Consider the following 23908-nt stretch of genomic DNA (forward strand, 5'->3'; position numbering starts at 1 on the left):
ATTCCATCTTTTACTACTGGCCACCTTCACCCCTAAAATAGGCTCTGGTCGTATGAAAACACTGTTAGCCTTTCCAGACCTCCTGGTATATTTACATGCTTTTTGCCTTTGTTCAGAATGTGCTCTGTCACCGGTATGCTTCACCTTCTTGATGTCACATTCTTTAAAAAGGATTCCATGGTCTTCAAAAAGGGTGTTAGTTGTCCCATACATGCTGCATTAGCATTTTGGTTTTGTTTTTATCACATGATATAAGAGTTAACACTTTGCTAGTTCTCTTAAACTGCAGGCTATTTGGAAGCAGAGTCTGGGTCTTTTTCAGCTATTTAACACACTGCCTGGTACTAAATATTTATTAAAAGCATAATGGCATGAATGAAACCATCTTGTGAGGTCTGCTGCTTTCAATTGTGTACATCATAATTTTTTAAAGCACACTTTTTTTAGATATTTTTTCACCAACCAGTCAAATGCTTTCTTTGTGGCAAAATTCTATCCCATGTGGGCGATTTCAAATATCACCCTTTGATGCTATTGAACACAATATGTTACATGCAAATGTGTACCCCAAAACAAACACGTGCTTTTATTATGTGCCTAGAACTTACATTCTTCAAAGCAAATTTTCTTGAGCAAAATGTTTGGAGGTGAAGGGACACGGCCAAAATCTGCTAAGACACTAACCATTCTGTCTGAAAGAAGGAAATGAAAACAAGAAATGAGTTCTTACCTACTACTGTGAACAAGACAATTTGCCAGAGATGATGAATACTGATATTCCAAGCTGTCAATACAGTGTGAGTTAGGAGAAATGAAAGTACTTTAACCTTATGAGAATTTGATGATTCCTAGTCTATGCCCTAAAAGCTGAGCTTTCCACTTTTCCATATAATCTGTGGTTCCCACAAAAGATTATTAAAACACAGAGAGAGGGGGGCACTTGGGTGGCTCGGTGGGTTAAGCGCCTGACTCCAGTTCTGCTCAGGTCATGATGTCCATTTGTGAGTTCAAGCCCCATGGGGCTCCCTGCTGACTGCACATTGACGGCTTGGGATTCTCTCTCTCTCTCCCCTCTCTGTAAGAGCCCCTACCCCACGAGCACTCTCTCCCAAAATAAATTTTTGAAAAGAAAAAAAAAAAAAAAAACACGGAGAGGAAATCTCAATGAGGAAGTCCACCTTAAAGAGGAAATACGTTTGTCCAAGAGGAAAATAAAGGGCGCGTCCTGCACTACACTTCCAACTCCACAGACAAGAATGGAAGAAAAAGATTAACTGCATTTTCATCTGTATCACAGACGAAAGCTCATTTCCCCTTGCGTAATTAGGTTCCTCCGACGTGTTCGTTATTCAGCAATTGCCAATCGGTATGCAGATGACTCATTAATAAACGATGACACATCATCTGGTGTCAGAAATCAACTCTGGATAATATTCAGCCACATCAGTTTCCTGAAAAGCCTGCATTCATTTAACTCAAGCCTCTTCGGTTAGTTCAGCAGACAGCTCTGAGGAGCTTCTCCACCCCGCACCTCTTCCGGCCCCACTTCTCCCTCGGCTCCCAAGAGAGGCGGACCCGCCTGCCCGCGCGCCCACGTAGACTGGCTGGTCACCCGGGCGGGCCGGCGCGTGCGCACTGGCCTGTCTGCAGCGGGCAGACAATGGACGCCCCTAGGACCTTAGCGCCCGAGCGGTCCGCCCAATCGCTTCCTCGGATAGGAGGGGTTCTTTTGAAGCTGTGGCTGTGTGAACTCTGGGTAATGCTGCCGGATTCCGGTGTGAACATGAAACTTTTGCCTCACGAAGAGGAAGTACATTTTATCAATGAATACGTGAACCTCCACAATGAGCTCCGGGGCAACGTCTCCCCCGGAGGGTCTAACTTGCGCTTCATGGTGAGGCTCTAAGGCGGTTGTCCGAACCGCCCCACAACCTCCTTGTCACGACGTCACTGCACGGCCTCGGAAACCCGGGCCACTGCTTCACTGAGGCTTACGGATGGCGGGGAACTGCACGTCACTGTGGGTTTAAAATACGCTTGAAGTGATTACACTCAAGAAATAGAAACCACTGTGTGACACACAGTTATTACCAAGATTTTGCAGGGAGCTGGGATCTGTAGAGGCACTCACCTAAGGGGATGTCTCAGTCACCTCGTCCTAGTCCTGGCCCTAATTTTGCCTTCCCTAAACAATGTTATTCTTGCTTCTAACCCCCCCCCCCATTTCTATTTTACATCTCATCAACTGTTTCTCTTGCCTCCCGTCTTCGTGATTGTCATTAGAAATGGCTGCAAAATTTATTGGACAAATATTCTTTGACCAGGCAATTAGGAGCTTCCAACTTATATGATAAATGATATCACAAGGACTGTTTCTCTAGACATAAGTCTTTTCTTCCTTCTGGGTTAGTTCCTTAGACAAATTCGAGAAAGGGGATAAATAGATGAAGGATATGATATTTTTATTTATATGATATACAGCAATTGCTATTCTAAAGGGCTGCGCCAAATTAAGTAAATACCAGCAATGTGTTATAACTTATTTGCACAGTCATGGGAAGCAATGACCGAAATGCTTACAAACTTCAAGTTGAGAGTTAGACTTACTGGATTCAAATCCAGGCTCCACAATTTACTGGCAATAAGTAGCTGTAAGTCAACTACTTAATTTTTTTGTTTGTTTGTTTTACTTCTTTTGTGAATTAGAGACAGTAATAATAATACATCACTCGTGGAATTATTGTGAAAATTAAGTGAAATGATACTTAAAACACATTTAGAATAGTGACTAGTATGTAGTAAGCTTGTGATGTGTAAACAGTATGCAAAATAAGACAGGAGGAGGCTAGTCCTTGGAGCATTGTTTGCAAATGGAAAACTAAAGGGCCATTAATAGTGGAATGGTAACATTTATTATATGCTATCCATACTACAGAATAGAATGTAGAGTTTGTAAAACAGGTGGATTGAGCTGTGCTAAACTGGAAAAATCTAAAAGGAAACTGCCAAGTTGCAGGCCAGTTATATTGTGTATAGTATGATTACAATAGTGCAAAGAAAGAAAATCGCACAATACCTACCTGAAACATCCACACTTGTATCTTATATTTGAATATGTTTGTACGTGTATGTATATAGACATAGAGAAATGTATGCATAAGCAATTTTTTTAACAACTGTTACCTTTGGGAAGGAATGTTGGGGGTGGGAAGTATTCTAAAGGCATGATTTATTTTGTATATTTTCTATATTTATGTATAATCTATGAAATTAAGAAAACTCTAAGGAAATCTTAGTATTGGTTTTCAGAAATGTTTATTTTCAGATATACTATAACATGTGTACAAAGCATTTTGATTTTACAACTATTTTGCTGATTTATCTATGGGTACTGTTTTTGTTCTTGTCCTTAATCAACCGCTGAATTTAATGAGTCTCTAAATAATGATAAAATTACACATTTCTGCATATTTCCAGGGCTAGCCAGGAAACAGTATCTTGTGATATTTTCTTACATTTCTGGGACTATCCATAAAACTTTACATTTGCCTCTTTTATAATATTTACCAAGTACCGCTATGTGTTAAAATCTTACCTATAAAATATAGAAGAGAAAATTTATGCCAGACTTTGTATTTTATTTCTCACATTACAATAGTTTGCATATACTCAGTATTCAATAAATAGTTCTTATACAATAATTTAAAATATTTATCTTACTATGTATAAAAGGAATGAGATTAAAAGTATATATTCTGAATAGACTACATGTAAGAGTATTATAACCATTTGCATCATCTTAAAATCTGATTTTTTAATTACAAATATATGGGTAGTCCTTTCCCTCAAGAAATAGTTATTTCATTTATGATTAACTCAAAAGCATTTTCCCCCATAGAAATTCCACAAACCAGACCCATAAGCACAAAGTTAGTATTGTTTCCTTAAATCTAATATGAGAACTCTAGGAAAATAATTTAGAGAACAACAACAACAAAAAATGCTCATTATTATTTTGTTTTCTTTGATTTTTGCATTTTTTTTCAGACTTGGGATGTAGCTTTGTCACGGACTGCTAGAGCATGGGGGAAAAAATGTTTGCGTGAGCATAATCCTCATTTAGAAGAACTAAACATGGCCCATCCTAAATTTAATGGTATTGGTGAAAATATGTGGATTGGCCCCGAAAATGAATTTACCGCAAGTATTGCTATCAGAAGTTGGTATGAAGAGAAGAAAAGGTACCATATTGAAAATGACAGTTGCTCTAGTGACTGTTCTAATTATAAACAGGTATCTAATTTTTATATTAATTCAATAGACTCCTTAATTGCTTTACTACTGAGTTTTTATTATGTTTAATTTTATAAATTAACCCAAATGGTAAGTTACTTCTAACAGAATCAAAATTCTAATCATTCCTAGATCTTCAAAATGTCTATAATTCCATCTATTACATGAACCATACAGTTAAAACTTTAAATGTGGTAAATCTCATCTCCATACCCAAAAATGAAAGGTACTTTTCTAAAAGCAATACGTACTGGAAAAGGATGAAACAGGAAATAAAAATTATTTTTAAATTATTGCCTATAAACATAAGTAAAAGACTTGATTATTTTGCACAGATCAGTATACATACTGCTGTATAACTGATTGATTAAAGCATGTTAAGTACCAATTAATAGCATTATTTTCCTGTCTCCTGTCTAACAATCCACATTTATACTTTATGCTCCAAGAATACTAAACTACTTGTTATTTCCTCTACACTTATTATTTTGCATATCACATTATTTATAATCATCTTTTTATATATGATACTACACTAAGTACAGAGACCTTGTCTTATCCACATGTCATGGACAACATTATTTTGGTCTTCAATAAATATTTGTACCAGGAATCAAGAAATTATTAGATGAACTTCCAAGCTGATTTAAGAGATTATTATTTTTTAATCAATAAGATCTGATGTCATGTTTTATGCAGAACTTGAAATCTTATGACTTTAAGACATGTTGAACTCATGTCTTTATGTTCCATCAAATGAATCATGTTTTAAAAGATGTTTGACTGTTCTTTCTTCTTCTAGAAAGTTATAGTGGTTCTCCATTGTCTTACTCATATCAAAGCCAGACTCCTTAATATGATTTTAATAATCCCAGTAAATTAATCATGTCTACTCCATGATCTACTCCTCTGTTATATTTTACTCTTTATTTCTGGTATCATAGACATTTTTGTTTCTTTTATCTTACCTACTTAACTCCATTTCAAATGGTGCAGACATTCTATTCTCTATTCTTTTAATGTATCACTATATCTTTAAGAATCACACTTTTAAAACCAGTAAGACTTGGGATAAAAAGGAAAGGAAACCAGAAACTGTTTCTTCCACAGAGGTTAACAAGACCAAACACTTTCTTGTTATGTGGAAGTTGTGTGGAAGTATTAGAAATACTAAAGTCATACAGAGAATTTCTGGAACATCTTTAATCGTTCTCATATTTTCATTCCAATTCAAGACCTTTTGTCCTTTTATAGAAACCTGCTCTTTTATTCATTTGTTTTGCATTGCAGGCCCAGACTATTTTATTTCATAATAGAATTTCCTCAACAAAAGAATAGAGAAATGCTGACTGCATTCAATTACTCTTTACTCTTGTATAGCTTTTCCTTTCCTTCTATAATCTTGATGTTTGGTTTTTTTTTCCTTTCTATGCACAACTTCCAGTCTTCCAAAACGTTATCTCCTCCTTTTCCCTCTTCCTATCTGCCATAACCTAGAACTCTCAGATTCAACAGGAGTTTGAAAATTGATTCAGCATGTGTGCCTTCCTTTGACTCTAAACCATTCTGGATCAGTATTTCTCAAACTCTTTATCCTAAGTTTACAGTGGTAGAACCTATTAAAGGTTTCTCCAAGTACAGTTTGGGAAATGCTTCCCTAAATCTGTGATAATTCTCTACGTGCATCCCAACTATCAACAATAGCCAAAGTATGGAAAAAGCCCAAATGTCCATTGACTGATGAATGGATAAAGAAGATATGGCATATGTATACACAATGGAATATTACTCGGTGATCAAAAAGAATGAAATTTTGCCATTTGCAACAACATGGATGGAATTAGAGTATATTATGATAAGCAAAATAAATCAGTCAGTGAAAGATAAATATCATATGATTTCCCTCATATGTGGAATTTAAGAAACAAAACAGATGAACATAGGGGAAGGGAAGCAAAAATAAGATAAAAACAGAGAGGGAGGCAAACCATCAGAGACTCAAATATAGAGAACAAACTGAGGGTTGCTAGTGGGATAATGGGTGGGGGATGGGCTAAATGTGTGATGGGCATTAAGGAGGGCACTTGTTGGGATGAGCACTGGGTGTTATATGTAAGTGATGAATCACTAAATTCTATTCCTGAAATCATTATTACGTTGTATGTTAACTAACTTGGATTTAAATTAAAAAAAATTTCTACCTGCATCCAAATGAAGAATAGTTCATATTCCTTAAAATGCTTGGTTAAAGGTTCTTTGTAAATTGAATATATTATTGTTTATAATATGGCAGAGTAAATGTTTAGAATCAAATTTTGTTTTCTTTGAAATCTTTATTTTAGCTTGTTTGGAACACATCTTACAAAGTTGGTTGTGCCATTACTAAGTGTGCAAGAGTTGAAAATATTAGATATGCAGCAGTTTTCATTTGCAACTATGCGCCAGGGTAAGTTACTTTAAATTTTAAAAAGAATATTAAACTGGTAACTTTTCAAGGTTAGGTTTTCCTAACTTTCAATATATTCTTCTAAATGTCTTTGTAAACTGTAAAATAATTAAATATAAGATATTGAAGATTTATATTGAAATATTTTCAATTCTATAATGAAATAAGTAATATTTGGGCATATCTATTTAATGTATAAATTAGCCAAGTATTACTTACTAAAAAAATTTTAACATTAGTATTATTTCACAATATCTAGCCTAATGAGCATAGGAATTAAATTATTTTCCAAAATAGTTTATTCCCATATTTGTAATAAAAGTCAAAGGAAAATAAGGTTAGATGTGTATAAATCTAGATTGTGTATAATCTAGATTGTGTATACAACAAATGTATATTGTAAGAGTTGTTTCAGGAGTGCATCAGTTTTGTAACTGAAAGACCCTTTTAATTGACCATCCTTTGCAAGTTGTATTATTATTTGAGGCTAGTCTCATTCATATAAAAAATCATAATATCTCAAAGATGCAATAGTACTTTAAAAGTCTCCTAGTAAATCTATCCGTATGAAACTTGAATTCTTTCCACTGACTTACCATGTGATTATTTATCCCACACTTGAATACCTTCCTAAGACAGGAAATAACTACCTTCAAAAATAGCCTTCATCTCTGGAGAGCTTTGTTGGAAATTCTGAAATTTTCTTATAGGTCAACATGATACTATAAGTAGTATCATTAAAATATCTAACTGAGAAAATATCCTAATCAATAGGTCAAGAAAACAGTAAAATTAGCTATAAGCTAGGATTGAGAAAGAATTTCTGCCAAATAAAATGCTCTGGGACTAAACCAAAAAGAAAAACAAAACAAAACAAAAACAAACAAACATTGATTACTGATTACTGATTGTATTCCTCTGGATAGGGAAAATAACAGAAGTATGATATAAATCAAATTAGATTCAGAAAGTCCCTTCCTGAGAGGAGTTTTACTGACTTTGAACACAGTCATGCAAAACAAGTTCAGGATGTAGTCGTTACAAAACCTTTTAGGCTCCCTTTCATTTCTACAGACTGAAAGCATTAGGATGATGTCTATTACATGGAGAAACTTTTGAAAGTTAACTACTCATTGGTATTGAAAATTCAGAGAATTGGGTACTGACGTGAGGGAAGAAAGAGATTCCTTTGGGGCACTAGTCTTCATTTATGCACTCAGCAACTCTGTACAAGGCTCTGATCTATCTACCAACAAGACGAAAAAAGGCTGACCATATTTAGTTTTTAGCCTTGGAAGGAAGACAAACAATAAATAAGTAAACACATAAATAGATAATATTTAATTAGATAATAAAATATGTCATAAAACATAAAGCAAGATAAGCAGATAGGGAATAACCAGTATGCAATACAGATAGGGTAGTTGCAAGACAAAGTAGCGTTTGGTCTAAAGATGACTAAAGAATATTTCAGATAGAAGTAAGAGTATGCACAGAGTCTCTGAGCTGGGAAAGATTTAGCATGTTTGAGAAATGAATAACTGCTTAGAAGTAGGAGTTGAGGTAGAAAGTTAGGTGACAGCTATACCAAATAGTATACCATAAGCCATGTTAAGGATTTTGGAATTTATTCTAAGTCACTACTTAGCACGTGAGTGACATTATCTTATCTATGTTTTGAAAAGAACACTTAAATTATCCTTGCTGTTGTGTTAAGCATTGAGTATGGGGAAATATGAGTTCAAAGAGGAATGCAGGTGCCTGGGTGGTTCAGTCCATGAAGTGTCCAACTTCAGCTCAGGTCATGATCTCACAGTTTGGGAGTTCAAGCAAGCACAGAGCCTGCTTCGGGTCCTCTGTCCCCTTCTCTCTCAGCCCCTCCCCCACTTGTGCTTTCTCTCTCTCTCAAAAATAAACATTAAAAAAAAAAAGATTGTTTCTATATGACAGGCTATAGACTATGATTGGTTCTTTTCTTTTTAAGTAAGTTCTACACCCAGTGTGGGGCTTAGGCACATGCTCTATTGACTGAGGTAGCCAGGTGCCTCTAGACTATGGTATTAGGGTTTTAGCATGTACATTGATTTTCTATTGTTGCATAATAAATTAGTACAAATGTAGTGACTTAAAACAGCACCCATTTTTTATCAAACAGTTCTATAGACTGTAAGTTCATGCACAGTGTGGCTAGATTCTCTGCTCAGGGTCTCAAAGACCAAAATCAAGAACTTGGCTGAGTTCTTATCTCTAAAGCTCTAGGGAAGAATCTACTTCAAGTACATTCCAGTTGTTAGCAGAATTCAGTTCAATGTGGTTGTAGGACTTGGACCCCTACAAGGGGTCCTGGCTTTCAGCCAGAGGTTGCTGTCAGCTTCTAGAGGCTGCCCACATTTCTTAACGCACAGTTCCCGCCATCTTCAAATCAGCAAAACCTTCCCATTGTTCAAATCTCTGACTTTTCTTCTGTGACCAGCCAAAGAACACTCTCTGCTTTTAAAGTGCCCAAATGATTGAGTCAGGCACACCTGGATAATTTTCCTATTTTAAGGTCAATTGTGCCATATAACATAAATTATTAATAATGGAAGTAAAGTTTATCATATTCACTGTCCTGGGAATTATGCAAGGCTTGTACACCAAGGGTAAGGGGGCTCGTGGTCCCTCTTAGAATTTTACCTACCATAGCATGGAAATTGAGAGGAAAGGTCAGTTTCTGGATATATTATGAAGGTGGAGCTAATAATACCAGTTGATGGATTTGACTTTAGGGATAAATGGGATACAATAATCTAAAATGATACCTGTGTCTTTAGTTTGAACAGCTGGATGAATAATGATGCCATTAACTCAGATAGGCAAGAACAGGAAATGTGTTTTATGTTTGGACATATTAGGTAGAAATACAAATGTGGGAAATGAAATGAATCATGAGAAGTAAAAAGTTCTGTGAAGGACTGGGATAGAATTCAAGTAGAGGCAACTACTGGTATAAAGGCCCTGAGGTAGAAATAAGTTACAGTCTTGAATGAGATCACCTTATGAGAGAGTGAGTATGGAAACTTAATTTAAGGATGAACTCCTAGAGCACTGCAGTATTTCAACTTTAGGCAAAGGAGATAGTGAAGTAGAATGAAGAGAGGCTAACAAGATAAGCAGGAAACCAAAACAGTGCTGGTAAGCGTCCTTGGAAGCCAAGTGAAGAACAGGAGTCAATATGACCAAAGTGGTTAACTGTATGAGATGCCTCTGAAAAAATGAAAAGCATGAGGAAGGAAAGATGACAGTTTCATTTGACAAGATGAAGGTATTTGGGGACCTTAATAACAGTGGTGAATGCAGGGGTATTCCATAACTCCAGTGGTAAGATGAAGCTACATGGTAGGATTACTCTTCTTTCCACTCACTGTCTGGTAGGCTTCTTTGTCTTGAAATTTCTACCAACCATTTTTCTTTTGATACAAATATTGGCAAGTTTGCCCTGTGAAGGATCTAGGTTAGAACATATATTAGTAAACTCAGTTCAAGTTTTATTTGATATGTACTCAAAATAGGCAGTCATAGCTGTCTTTCTTAAGAATAGTTGGTAGAAAAATCAATCCATCATAGTATTAGGAAATACTGAGTAAAAATGAATATAAGAGAGCCAAACTGAAAATTGAAACATATAGTGGGCTGAATGGTGGATCCCCAAAAGGTAGATCCAGGTCCTAATTCACAGAATTGTCACTATTAACTTACATGGCCAGAGTGAGTATTGTCTTATCTGGCGAAAGATGTGATCAAGATAAGAATCTTGAAAGGAGGAGCTTATCCTAGAATATTCAAGTGGCCCTAAATGCAATCACATATATTCACGTAAGAGAGAGGGAAAGCCAGATTCAGCACTAGATACACAGAAGGAGAAGAAGCAAAGGGATCATGAAGAAGAGGTTCAAGTGACATATCCATAAACCAAGGAACTTCTGGAGCCATCAGAAGCTGGAAGAGTCAAGGAAATCTCCCCATGAACCTTTGGAGGGAGCGCAGTCCTGCCAACACCTTGGTTTTGGACTTCAGGCCTCCAGAACTATGAGAAGAAATTTCTGTTGTTTTAAACACCCAGTTTATACTAATTTGTTAACGTAGTCACAAGAAACTAATACAGAATGGAAGAATAAAACAGATTTGGCCATAGAGAAAATATAAATCAATGACAACCTTGAAATGTTCTCTCAGAACACAAAGATGAAGAATAAAAGTCAAAATATATATTAAAAAAGAAAGGAAATATATAGGGCAGATAAATCTATATATTGGTGCTCCTAAAGAACAGAGAAGAATAACTGGAATGTATATAATCACCAAAAAATAAAATAAAATAAAATGTTCCTAATCTATAAAAATACTCATATAGGGGTGCTTGGGTGGATCAGCCAGTTAAGCCTCTGACTCTTGGGGCACCTGGGTTGTTCAGTAGGTTGAGCATCCAACTTCAGCTCAGGTCATGATTTCATGGCTCATGAGTTCAAGCTCCACATGGGGCTCTATGCTGACAGCTCAGAGCCTGGAGCCTGCTTTGCATTCTGTGTGTGTCTCTCTCTGCCCCTCCCAACTTGTACTGTCTCTCTCTCAGAATAAATAAATAAACTTAAAAAAAACTCATAAGGTATTAGAAAAAGTGAGCTGAAACAATATTTACACATACCATTTTCTAGTAATTATTCTTCAGTTTCAAAGATAAGACTCATATAAATATTTCTAAAAAAAATAAAACAAAGTAAAAACTTTAAAATATTAATTAGATTAGCCTTGAACTCAGATATTAGAGGGTACAAAGATGACACTGATAATTTAAGCTTAAGTGATAGGTAATTTTATTAACTAGTCTAGGAAAAGATGTAGTGTGGAGAAAAAGGATTTGTTTATTTTTGGACATGTTGCATCTGTAGGTGACTGTAGCATCTCTTATTTAATTAAACATACATTTGTAGTAGATGCACCAAACACTGACTTAGGCAAGAGAATTCCATATTTCTTACATAGTGTTTATCCTAAAAACACTTATTCTCTGTTGGGAAGGAAATATGCAAAAGAGGGGGGGAGCAACATTAGCCAAATACATGCACATATTTATATTTTAAATAGAAAGGAGTTGTAAAAATAGGTATGAAATCATAGAAACAATTAGCCTGAATACAGATTTAGAAGCAGTCAGCTTTGGTGCATAGATGATGTATATTAGAGGGGGAAAGAGGTCAATAGGGAAGGTTAGAGATCTGGGCTTGAGGAAAATGACTTGAATCTAATGCTACAAGAGGTAAATGGTAGTGTCCAAAAGTATTCAGTGCAGAAAATTTTCCTTATTTAATAGGTAAGGAAATAGAGTCAGGCAGGTCATGCCATTTTCTTTATTTCATAAACAGCTAGAATATATTTTTCCCAGCCTCCCTAGAAATTTGGTGGGACCACGTGACTGAGCTCTGGCCACTTTCAGACTTAGCCTTTAAAATTTTCCTACATGATCCTTCCCACTCTTGAACTTATGTCATCTGCTCTGGTAAAAGATTCAGTTGTTCTAGAGGGTGGCAGAGCCACAGGATGAAGCACATGAACCAGTGCCCCAGAGGAAAGCTCTCTTTTACCACTGCCAGCACCTATACTTCCGTGCCATGAATTCTGCCTACCATCACATGGAAATGGTGAGGAAAGTTCAGATGAGTATATAGTTTGAATTTGGAGCTAATAATACCTGCTGATTGGTTTAACTTTAAGGGTGAACAGAATACAATAATCAAGGATGCTATCTATGCCTTTAGTCTGAGCAGCTGGATGAATGGTGATGCCATTAAATCAGATAGGGAAGACTCTCCAATGAGTAGACCTTGAGGGAAGATCAAGTGTTCTGTTTCAGACACAGTAGGTAGACAAATGAATGTGGGAAATGTAAATGAATCATGAGAAGGAGTTAGTCAGATGAAGGTCTAAGATAGGTTTCTAAGTAGTAAGAACTGCAGAATTTTCGGTTTTTGCATGAGATCGTTTTGAGTCGGGGCAGAAATGAGTTGGTTTTACATGAGATCACCTTGTGAGAAAGTAAGTATGGAAAATAGAACGGAAGAGACTTGAAGACTAAGCTTTACATCATTACAGTATTTCAGCTTCAGGCAACGGAGTTGTCAAAGGAGTTTAAAGAGAATCTAGTGAGGTAAGAAAGAAACTAGAACTGTCCTGGCATTTAAGAAAAAAAGCATTTAGAGTTACTTTCTCATCAGTCTCTTTTTATTATGTATTATGTATGAGGTGGTTCTTTTTCTATGCTTTTCTACACACATCATAATTTATGATTCAATGATATACATACTGTAATCATTTTAGACATTTTGAATAGCAGGTTAAATACATTAAGTGCAAACAATGCATATAACCATTTGAAGTGATGAGTATATGAAGAGCTAAGATAAGTTCACAAGTGTTCAGTGACAACCATATCATATTCAGGGCCTGGATGTAATTTTGAGACACCATAAATGTTAACATGGATCTCAATTGCAGAGATGTTAAAATATGAAAATATGTGTATATTAGAATTATGAAATACAGTACATCACTGAAAGAAGAGCTCTATAGAACAATATCTATCTTTACTATATATGATAAAAAAAGTTATAAAATAATACTTTATTCACAGTTAAGTACAATTATTTCATATTTTAAAATATTGTCTGTGAAGCACTAAATTTGATTTTATGAACTATTAATGGTTTATGACTTGCAGTTTGAAAAATAATGCCAATTTAGAACACTATTCTTATATAGATGTTTGGCAGTAAAGAGAAGAAAAATAGGGTCAGTGTGTAAAGTTGGATGAAAGCTGTTTTTTTAAAACTTTGGTTGAATTTTTATAAGCTAAAGAAAGCCACCAATTAAAAGAAAGTGGTAGAATATATTAGAATATATGAAGGAAGGAGGAATTAAAGAGCAAGTTCTATATGGAAAAAAGCAGGAGGAGAGAATTATAAGAAAAGTAAATGTAGAGAAATCTTAATAGTGAATATTTTTCTTCCTTTCTTGCTCAATGGAGCTCATGAGGGTTAATCTATTTCATTGATCTTTTGCAAGAAAAGATTTCATATTTATTCATACTTTATGATTCTGTTGTTTTCTATTTTATTTTGAGATATTCAATCTTCTGAGTGTTTTTTAGGAGTAGAGGCTGTTATAGGTTGCTATTTTTGTTAAGGCATACACATTCCTATATCTTTAATCCTGTTAATATTGAAGATATTTACAGTTATATATTTTCCTCTGATTAGAATTTTTGCTTAACTTTTGTATTTTGTGATATAGCCTCTTTATCATTGCTTTCTGTGGACTGTAATTTTAGGTCATTTTAATAAAATATGTTCAATACTTGATTCATAATCATGATAGAAAATTCAAAGCTACCAAGGAGAAAGTAATGTTCCCATTTCTGTCTTCCATTTACTCTCCCCAATATTTTATCCTAGAAGATATATTCTGTGCATATACAAAAGTACATTTATCTTCATGTGTGTGTTTCTGTAACTCAAACTGAAGCACACTACACTTTCTGTGGCATTCTTTAATTTTTTTTTTAACTTAGTGATATGTACTTGAAGTCTTTTCATTTGAGTACACAAGGAGTTTCCAGGGTTTTTTAAAAAATATTTTTACAGTGTTTTTGTTTGTTTTTGTTTTTATTTAATGGTTGTGCAAAAGTTTATTTAAACAATGCTCTCCATTTGGTGTATATTTACTCTATTAGCTTTATTTCAAGCAATAATTATGCAAGTAGACATGTAGTTCTCACATGAGTTAGTATCATACTAATATGATTTCATAGTCATGGGATTACTAGGTCAATAAGGATATGTACTTTTAATTTGGATAGATATTATTATCTATTCATCATAGTCACACTGTGTTTCTAAAACAATTTTTTATATCAACATATGAGTGTGACTATTTTTCTGTTCCCTTGCTAACATAATATATTTTCAAACATTTTGCTATTTACTGCTATGAGTTCAGTATGTTTTAATTTTCACCTCCTATTTTACATGAGTTTAGGTATCCTTTTTGTAAGTTTCAGAAAATTTGGATATCATTTTCTGGGACCTGGCTGTTCCTATACATTCACTATTTTTTTCTTAAGTTCTTGGACTTTTGTTTTCAATTGTAAGAGTGTTTAAATAGCAAGAAAATTCGCTCTTTCATATAATGTCACTTCCAAATATTTTCCCAGGTTGATATTTCATTTTTTACTTTATTTTTAATGCAATTTATTTTTTCCAAAAAGAATTATTTTGTTATTGGAAAAAAATGTATTAATACTTTTTTTTCATGGGTTTTGAGGTGTGAGTCATACTTAGACACAACTTCCCAAAGTATTATTATTCCACATTTTCTTCTAGAAATTCTTTATCTTTTTAACTTGTAAATATTTGTTCCACTTTGCCTTTGGACATTATGTAAGCTAGTGTAAGAATTAGTCTCCTGATTAACTCTAAAGACCAGACAAAACATACAAGATAATTACCTTCAGGCATTACAAAATAACCAGTGCAGGGCTATGATCTTTGCAAATAGACATAGACAAGAACTTAGTGTGAAGCCTCTATTTGCCTTGGCTTTCTCTCTGAGAGAATTCTCCAAACCACAGCCAGAGAAACAGAAGCCAAGGAAAGGATGTATTGTTTTCTGGGCAAAGGAAATATCAGTGTTTATTGATGTTAAGATGCCTCGTATTTAGGACTAGGATCCCAAAGAGTAGGGGGCTGCAAAGAAGGACCCCAAAGGTCTATAAAAATTGCTTTTGGGTCCTTCAATTCCTAAGCTACACATCTCAAGGCAAGATTCTGGGAAGATTAGGTAGGAACAGTTGCTTGGAAACTGATGGCTTGCACAGACATCGCACAAGCTGCGCAGTGCTGAGAAGACACAGCTGCAGTTTGGGCCCAGCCAAAACTGAGAGATACTGGTCAACAGCCTGGGGCCTTACCAAACAGAGCATAAAAATCCAGAAAATATTCATACATTTGATTATATACAAATTTAAAACTCATTTATGGCTAGAGAAATACCATAGATCTAGCCAAAGAAAAAATAATATACTGGGAAAATATAGTTGTGTAATATATGGCAGAGTTAATCTTCTTAATTTACAAAGAATTCATACCAAAAAAAAAAAAAGAGATACAACCCAGAAGAACAACGTGCAGAAGATATGAACAGGTCATTTACTGGAAAAAAATGGTTATTAATCATACAAAAAGATATTCAATCTCACTTACATTGAAGTAATTCAAGTAAAAGCAAAAATGAGTGATGACTTTTCACTCATCCATCTGAGAAGATAGAAAAGCTTAACTGATACTCTGAACATGTGAGGGGACAATAAGTTGGTACAATCTTTCTGGATTTGGCAAAATTACAAAATTTAAAATATGCTTACCTTTTGATCTTGTTATCCCCATATTAGAATTTTATGTTATTAATATCTTCATGAAAATTGGCCAAGATATATATACAAGGATACCCATTCTAGCCTGTTTTAATAGCATAAAACTGCAATAAAACAACTAATGACTACAGTAATAGCAGACTGAGCAATTAATTTACTCTACATTATTGTGTAGCCTCTGAAACTACTGGTATCTTTATGTACCAATCTCACTTGTTAGATGAAAAAGTAAGATGCAGAACGATAATAAGATTGAGTCTTTTTGTTACAGTAGCTAGCATGATCAGAAACTAGAGTGATTTAGTCAGAGAGAAGTGGGAAATTTCAGTTAGGTGAGTAGCTGTGCTCTACTAGTCATTCAGAGACACGGGTTGCTTCCATCTTGTTTCTTCACCATTCCCTGAGGGCAGAATCTTTGTCTGCAAATCGAATCCAAGTCACAGATGAGGACTAGCTCGAACTCAGAGTAAGGGAAAAGAAATATGTTGGTGGCATGACCATCTCTTAAAGCACAAATGGGAAGTGATGTGCGTCACTGCTATTTCCATTCCATTGAATATAAAATTGATCACATGACCACATCTGAGCTGCAAGGGAAGTTGGGAAATGTAACGAGGCTAGCCATTAATGTGCCAAGCTAAAATACTGTTATTTTAGTATTTTAAGAGATATTTAGATCGACAGCAATCTATCACAATATATAAGTACTGAGAATTTTTGTGGAAAAAAAAAAACCTTATTTCTGATAGGAATCATAAGAAGCTGTTAAACAGAAGTTACCTTTGGGGAGACATATGGAAAGTGAAGGATGGAGACATTTTCTCCCTTAAGGTTGCCCTTTTCTTCTTCCTCCTTTCCACCATATACTTACAAGTATTATACATGTATTACTTTTACTTATTTATTTACTTTAACATCAACAAAGGATATATCGACTGAGATGGGAGAAGTATTTGAGACATTTTTAGAAAGGGTTTGTAGGTCATTGTATTAAGTAATGAGAGGAAATCGTCAAGGAAGATTCTCAGAATTATGACTCAGGCATGACTGATATTGCCATTAACTGCAATGGTGAACAGTGAACTTTTAAGGAGGGAAGATGATGGATTCCATCTTGAATATAATGAATTTGAGTTGGCTGTGAATTACCTACTTTGAGATGTTCAGTAAGCAGGTGGTTATATGGGTCAGAAGCTCATGAGGTGTGGCATAGACAAATACTCGGAGTGCCAAAGTACATGCAGTAATTGAAATCATGGGCATAAATGCGATTGCCTGGTGAGAAAGGATAGAGTGAGAAGAGAAGAGGACCTCCAGAATGCCATACCAACATTTAAAGGCAATTAAAGAGAGAGACAGTGGGAGGGGGAACCTAAGAGTGGCACACAGGCAGGAGAAAAAACAGAAGAGTATGGTATCACAGGAGGCATGGGGGAAAGAATGTTTTTAGAAGGTAGTAGTAGTAGTCCAAAATTTCTAATTCTAAGAGATCAATTAAAGTAAGGACTTTAAAATATCAAATTAAAAAGAAGTTCATTGATAAACATAATAAATGTAATTCTTTAGAAATATGATCTTTCATGTCAATATTTAAACAGGCTCACATTGGGGCGCCTGGGTGGCGCAGTCGGTTAAGCGTCCGACTTCAGCCAGGTCACGATCTCGCGATCCGTGAGTTCGAGCCCCGCGTCAGGCTCTGGGCTGATGGCTCGGAGCCTGGAGTCTGTTTCCGATTCTGTGTCTCCCTCTCTCTCTGGCCCTCCCCCGTTCATGCTCTGTCTTTCTCTGTCCCAAAAATAAATAAAAAACGTTGAAGAAAAAATTAAAAAAAAAAATAAATAAACAGGCTCACATCTTTCCCACTTTGAAAACAAAGCAAAATAATAACAACAATAAAACAGCCCTCAATTCATTCCAAGCTGGCATCAGTTTCTTCTGCTCCACAGAAATGGTTCTTTTGTGTTTATCAATGTCATATATATTGCATATATGTATGTATGTGTATATGTATATGTATATGTATATATAAAGATACATGTTCCTGAGAAGATGGAATGGTATTAAAGAGACTGGCATTAGAAAGGAAGACGGGCAGTTCTTCAGTTGTATTAGAAACGAAAGAAGAAGGGAATAGGTATATGTGTCATATTTAGTGACGGAAAATTTCTCATGTTCCAAGCTAACGGTTATTATGTGTCACTGTGAAGTAGGACAGACAGATCATGCCTAAGAATAAAGGGGGAGACAATGAAGCTGGAATTTTGAGGGTTGGGAAGGTTTTAAATAGTTATTATGGAAAATGAGGGAGGAAGCTGACTAGAGAAACAGAAGGATTCTCTACCTAGTGTGATGATTTTTCTCCAGCGGTACCCACCAGCCCTGAAGCAGACATAGAGCATGTGGACAGTAAGATTCTGTCATTTTTTCCAACACTGGGGTTTTGTCAGGTAGACATAAAAGAAAACAGTGCAAGAGAGTTTTAGAGTTTTAGCCAGATAATAATATGCACCGGAATTAGACCTGAGCTGTATGGAGAAGAGACAACAGTATACAGATAGGGAGAAAATAGGAGAGTAAATAGACTTGTAGTACCAGTGAACTTCATGGAGAAGTGTAGCAGGAGTAAATGAGTGAGCAAACTGGAAGAATAGGAGGCTACAGTCAGGGAATGGAATGTGTTACTTTGTGAGTTCAGAAGTGGGAGTAACTTTAGGGGATAACAAGATCCAGAGTGTGGCTACAAAAGTGACAATTATGGAGTATTGGGAAGTTTTGAGATGGTGAAAACATTCAGTAACAGACCAAGTTATTGGGTGAATTATCTATAAGCATATTGTAATCATCTATGTCCCAAATTCTAGGACAAGGACAATTTTGGCTGAAAAGGTAGATAGTGACTGACCCAGGTGCCAAAATTAATAAGGAGGCATGATCAGGGTTACCTGGGTGGCTCAGGTGGTTAAGCTTCAAACTTCAGCTCAGGTCATGATCTCGAGGTTCGTGAGTTCGAGCCCTGCGTGGGCTCTGTGCTGACAGCTCAGAGTCTGGACCCTGCTTCAGATTCTGTGACTCCCTCTCTCTCTGCCCCTCCCCCACTCATTCTCTCTCTCCCTCTCTCTCTCTCTCTGTCTCTCTCTCTCTCTCCCTTTCTCTCTCAAAAATAAATAAACATTTTTTAAAAAGGAGGCATGATCAGAAGGAAGATGGTATCTTGAGGAGGATTAGAGGATGGTGCAGCTAAATAATATCCATCTCAAAAGAGCTTTGTTGGTATTTAACTCTGGTGCCTAGATCCATGGGTGCAAGATGTGGAAGCAAAGGAGGAGATGTGACCAACTGAGTCTTATGGAAAGCAGTATAAAGTAAGGTAGCTTTGCACATACAGGGATAATTTGAGGCAAAAATACCCAACAAGATTCATGCTTTTCTTGACCTTAAATAAGTCCATATAGTCATGGAGTTTTAGCAAAGACAGATATATGAGGTGTATCAGAAGGAGAGCCAGATAGGATTGCTAAAAGATAACCTACCTTGCTGCTTACTACATTTCAATTTTCTGTAGCTAATTGGGATAGATCTTTAAGTCTTCTTTGGAAACGTATAGATGTCCAGGTATGAACCAGAAGCCAGTGTTGTGGTATTTCTCAATGATAACGTGGAGGTAGTGAAAGTGAAAAGAGTTATTGGAGGTGGTCTAGTTATTTTGGCTGTGTGAGATGGAAAAGTCAACACCTGTTTGATGTACTCTGCCATCATTCTGTGGGCAGTCTTTAGGCAAGATGAGTTTTGTACATGGAAAACTTGGAAGAGAAAAATTTGCCTACAAATTGTAATTGCTAAATTGTCAATCCATGGAGCTGGATTACTTCCTTCATAAACAAAGTGGTGGCAGATATAGGACTAGTGAAGGCAATAAGAGTCTCTTTCTTTTTTAAGTTTCTATATGTATTTTGAAAGAGAGAGACTGTGCATGCAAGTGGGGGAGGGGCAGAGAAGAAGGGAGAGAAAGAATCCTAAACAGGCTCCACACTGTTAGTGCAGAGTCCAATGCAGCGCTCGATCCCATGAACTGTGAGATCATGACCTGAGCTGAAACCAAGAGTTGTACACTTAAGGGGCACCTGGATGGCTCAGTCAGTTAAGCGTCCAACTTTGGCTCAGGTCATGGTCTTGGGGTCCATGAGTTCAAGCCCTATGTTGGGCTCTCTGCTGACAGCTCAGAGCCTGGAGCCTGCTTTGGATTCTGTATCTCCCTCTCTGTCCCTCCCTTGCTCACTCTCTGTCTTTGTTTCTCTCTCTCTTTCTCAAAAATAAATAAACATTTAAAAAAATAAAAAATAGATAATTAAGCTGAGTCACCTGAAAGTTTCAGTCACCACCAGAATTGCGTTGATTTTGAAACAATATAGATCTATTATAAAATTTGAGGGGTGCCTGGGTGGCTCAATTGGTTAAGCGTCTGACTTTGGCTCAGGTCATGAACTCACAGTTGCAAGTTCGAGCCCAGCATCAGGCTCTGTGCTGACAGCTCAGAGCCTGGAGCCTGCTTCAGATTCTGTGTGTCCCTCTCTCTCTGTTCCTCCCCTGTTCGTGCTCTCTCTCTCAAATAAGTAAATAAAGATTTAAAAAGATAAAATGAAATTAATAAAATAAAATTTGAATAATGGTCTTCTAATGGACTTAGGATTGGACATGGGTATAGTTACTCATTGGGCCACCCAGGCAACATGTCCTTATCTAAGTCCTGGACACAGGTCCTATAGATGAAGGTATGGTCAGATATCAGTCTGAAAAATGTCCCAGAGGGCTGTTCAGCCTTGACTTAGAGAAAGCAAATACCTAAAAATAGAGAAATTTGACTGCTTCTTCAGGTACTGCTTGGACAGCTGTGAAATTTCAATGGACATTGCTGGTTATAGGTACTTATCTGTTGTTTTCTCCTAATCCAGCCCAATAATTCCAATTGCAGTTGTGGAATTGTATAGATTCAGACTTGATTTAGGCTAGACTTCTCAAAACTCAGAACAAGAGGAAGATTGGCATGGGAGAGTATTAGTCTGGCATTTCTGGCCATATAATATATGAAATTCAACTCTTTGAAAAAAGAGGGCCCATTGTATTCTAGCATGATGTAAATTTATTTATTTTGATTGATTGATACATTTATTTATATATATTTCATTTATTTATTTGCCTTTCCAAAGTTATTCTAGGCTATAGTCATCAGCCATGATCATGGGGTGATTGGCCTATGCTGCAGGTTTTAAAGGCAGTCTTTGTAGTGAGTAGCATTTTGTATAGGTTCAAGGGCAGGGGTCCTCCGTCCCTGTGTCTAAGGACAGGAAAAGTGCTGCTTTTGTATTGGAGGCATCTATTTCAGTGATAAGAGATTAGGGCAAGAAATGTAGGCTAGGGTGTCGGTAAAGGTGAGTAGATCAATTCTTGAATTTTTGAAAGGCTAGTGTTCTGCTAGGATCAAACAAAATGCATCTCTTCCTTGAAATGGTTTTATAGTGAAACAGTGACATTAGAGAAGCGATACCTGATCTGCAAATAACTATAAACCTCTGGATGTCTTTGATGGACTAGAAAGCTTGCCATTCATGGGTATCATATACCTTACTGGGTATCACCAAAAACTTCTGATAAGATATGACTCAGAAATTTGATATTCAGGTTTTTGAATATGTGTTTCTTAGGTTTCACCCTTCTTCCAGACGGCCCAGAGTGACCAAACCAGGGGCATATGTGCCTAACATTTGTTTTTATAGTTTCCAACTACACACAGAATTTAAAATCCTGTTTAAATAACCAGGATTAATGACCCTCTGGTCACTAAAAAATATCATTTCCCTGCCTGTCTTTCTTCTTTCTTAACCTAAATCCTTCATATAAGCTTCCCAATTCGTGTCTACTTTGGAGCCTCTTTTTTTACCTAGCTCTAGGAAATTGATGTAATAATTTCTCACTTCTTCTCCCTGTTCCTTACAATGGATTAAACCAAATTTTTTAAATCCACTTTAATTTATTTGCTTGTTTATATATTTACATTTTTTTTAATTGAGAGAAAGAGAGAAAGCAAGTGAGCGAGGGCAGAGAGAGAGAGGAAGAAAGAGAGAGTGAAGTAGGACTCACCTGAAGCAGGGCTCCTGTTCACCCAAAGCAGGGCTGGAGCTCACCTGATGCGGAACTCTAACTCACAAACCATGAGATCATGACCTGAGCTAAAGTTGGATGCTTACCCAATTGAGCTACCACGGCTCCCTGTATTTATGTATTTTTAAAGCAGACCTCTAAGTAAGCCAAGCAGCTGGGTCTTTGGGACAAAAGGCATTTCAGAATTTTGCAAACTCATCAGAAATTTAATATATCATTTCTATAGAACTTTTAATACATTTGTACCAAGCAGAAAGCAATTAATTATAAAACATTCTATAACATCATTTTGAAAGGAAAATTTTGCTACAAACTAAAATGAAAGCAACATTAAAACTAACTCATTTAAATTATACTACTTTGTTTCAAGGACATGGGAATTCAGAGACCATTTTCTTAGGGGAAAAAAGGAGAAGATTACTGAAATTTCCAGTTTCAGTACTTCCTAGAGTCCATTTTCTTAGTTAAATCACTTTTATAACCTAACTAAAAATTGGTAACCATGTTATTTAAATGATGAGATTTGAGACTTTTTTTTAACTAAATGTTTTCTGCTTTTTTCTAGAGGATCTCTGTTGAGAAGACCTTATACACCAGGAATAGTTTGTTCTCAATGTAGCAGATATGACAGATGCACAGATTTTCTATGCAGTAAGATAAAGAAAATAACTTAAACATAAAAAATCCATAACACATTCTATGATAAGAAAAATGAAGTGTTGAACACTAGTTTTTCATTGTCACATTAATATTGTTCTTTTGACCAGAGGGGTGTTATTATATTATTAAAAGAGGGTTGAAATAGGTTCATCTTTAGATTTTTCTAGACTTCACAGCTATTTCTGCCCTCTCTTACCCCTGTTTTTGCCCTTGGAGACATACCACAATGTCTGAAAGAAAGAATGAGAACGAACAATTTCCCCCTGAAAACACTTCCCAGCTAATTCCTGAAATAGTAGCCTGTTTGAAAATGACTGCTCTAAAGGATAGGATGTTCTAAAATATTTATAGAAAGAAAAGAAGTAAAGTAGTTTAATAGCCTTTTATTTTAGTCACCCCCCCCCCAAATATTCAAAAGATGAAAGTAGAAAATACGTTTGGTTAAATTTTTCGTTCAGTTTTTCCAAACATGAGAGCATATAAAGTATAACTGTCCCTGGAACATATGGTGCTTAGAAGAATGTACTAAGGGATAAAGTCAGACACTAAGGGACACATTGTGATTTTGTGATAAAGAAACTAATGGACAATTTCATCATAATGCCACAGCTGAGATGAGTCCACCCTAACATTTTTGCCCTTATTTCACTTGAATCAAGATGCAAAATCTTGCTCTTCCTCTTCCCCTTTTCTTTCTCCTTCTAAAAAATTCAATTCTAACACCATTAGGTAGGTCAGAACAAGGGAGGCATCCACATAGAGGGTCACAAGATGTGACATATTAGAGCCTAAGCAGAATGACAAGGGATTCATACACAGTGCAGTGGATATGAGAAAACAGCCTACACAGGGTTAGGACAGTGTCTGCATAGGGGTATGGCCTTGAATAG

The 23908-nt window shown here is 36.0% G+C and overlaps 1 protein-coding gene across 1 annotated transcript in view; it reads left to right on the top strand.

Moving 5' to 3' along the window:
* Positions 1–1609: 1609 nt before the first annotated feature.
* GLIPR1L2 (GLIPR1 like 2) overlaps positions 1610–23908 on the top strand; it is a 29850-nt gene continuing 7551 nt past the window's right edge. Inside the window, exons 1-4 of the mRNA XM_015063665.3 lie at positions 1610–1894; positions 4048–4293; positions 6636–6739; positions 22924–23009. Of these exons, the coding sequence (XP_014919151.1) occupies positions 1661–1894; positions 4048–4293; positions 6636–6739; positions 22924–23009 (670 nt within the window). The 5' untranslated portion in view covers positions 1610–1660. The remainder of the gene's footprint in view (positions 1895–4047; positions 4294–6635; positions 6740–22923; positions 23010–23908) is intronic.

This window comes from Acinonyx jubatus, chromosome B4 (assembly GCF_027475565.1).
Source record: "Acinonyx jubatus isolate Ajub_Pintada_27869175 chromosome B4, VMU_Ajub_asm_v1.0, whole genome shotgun sequence".
Classification (NCBI taxonomy): domain Eukaryota; kingdom Metazoa; phylum Chordata; class Mammalia; order Carnivora; family Felidae; genus Acinonyx; species Acinonyx jubatus.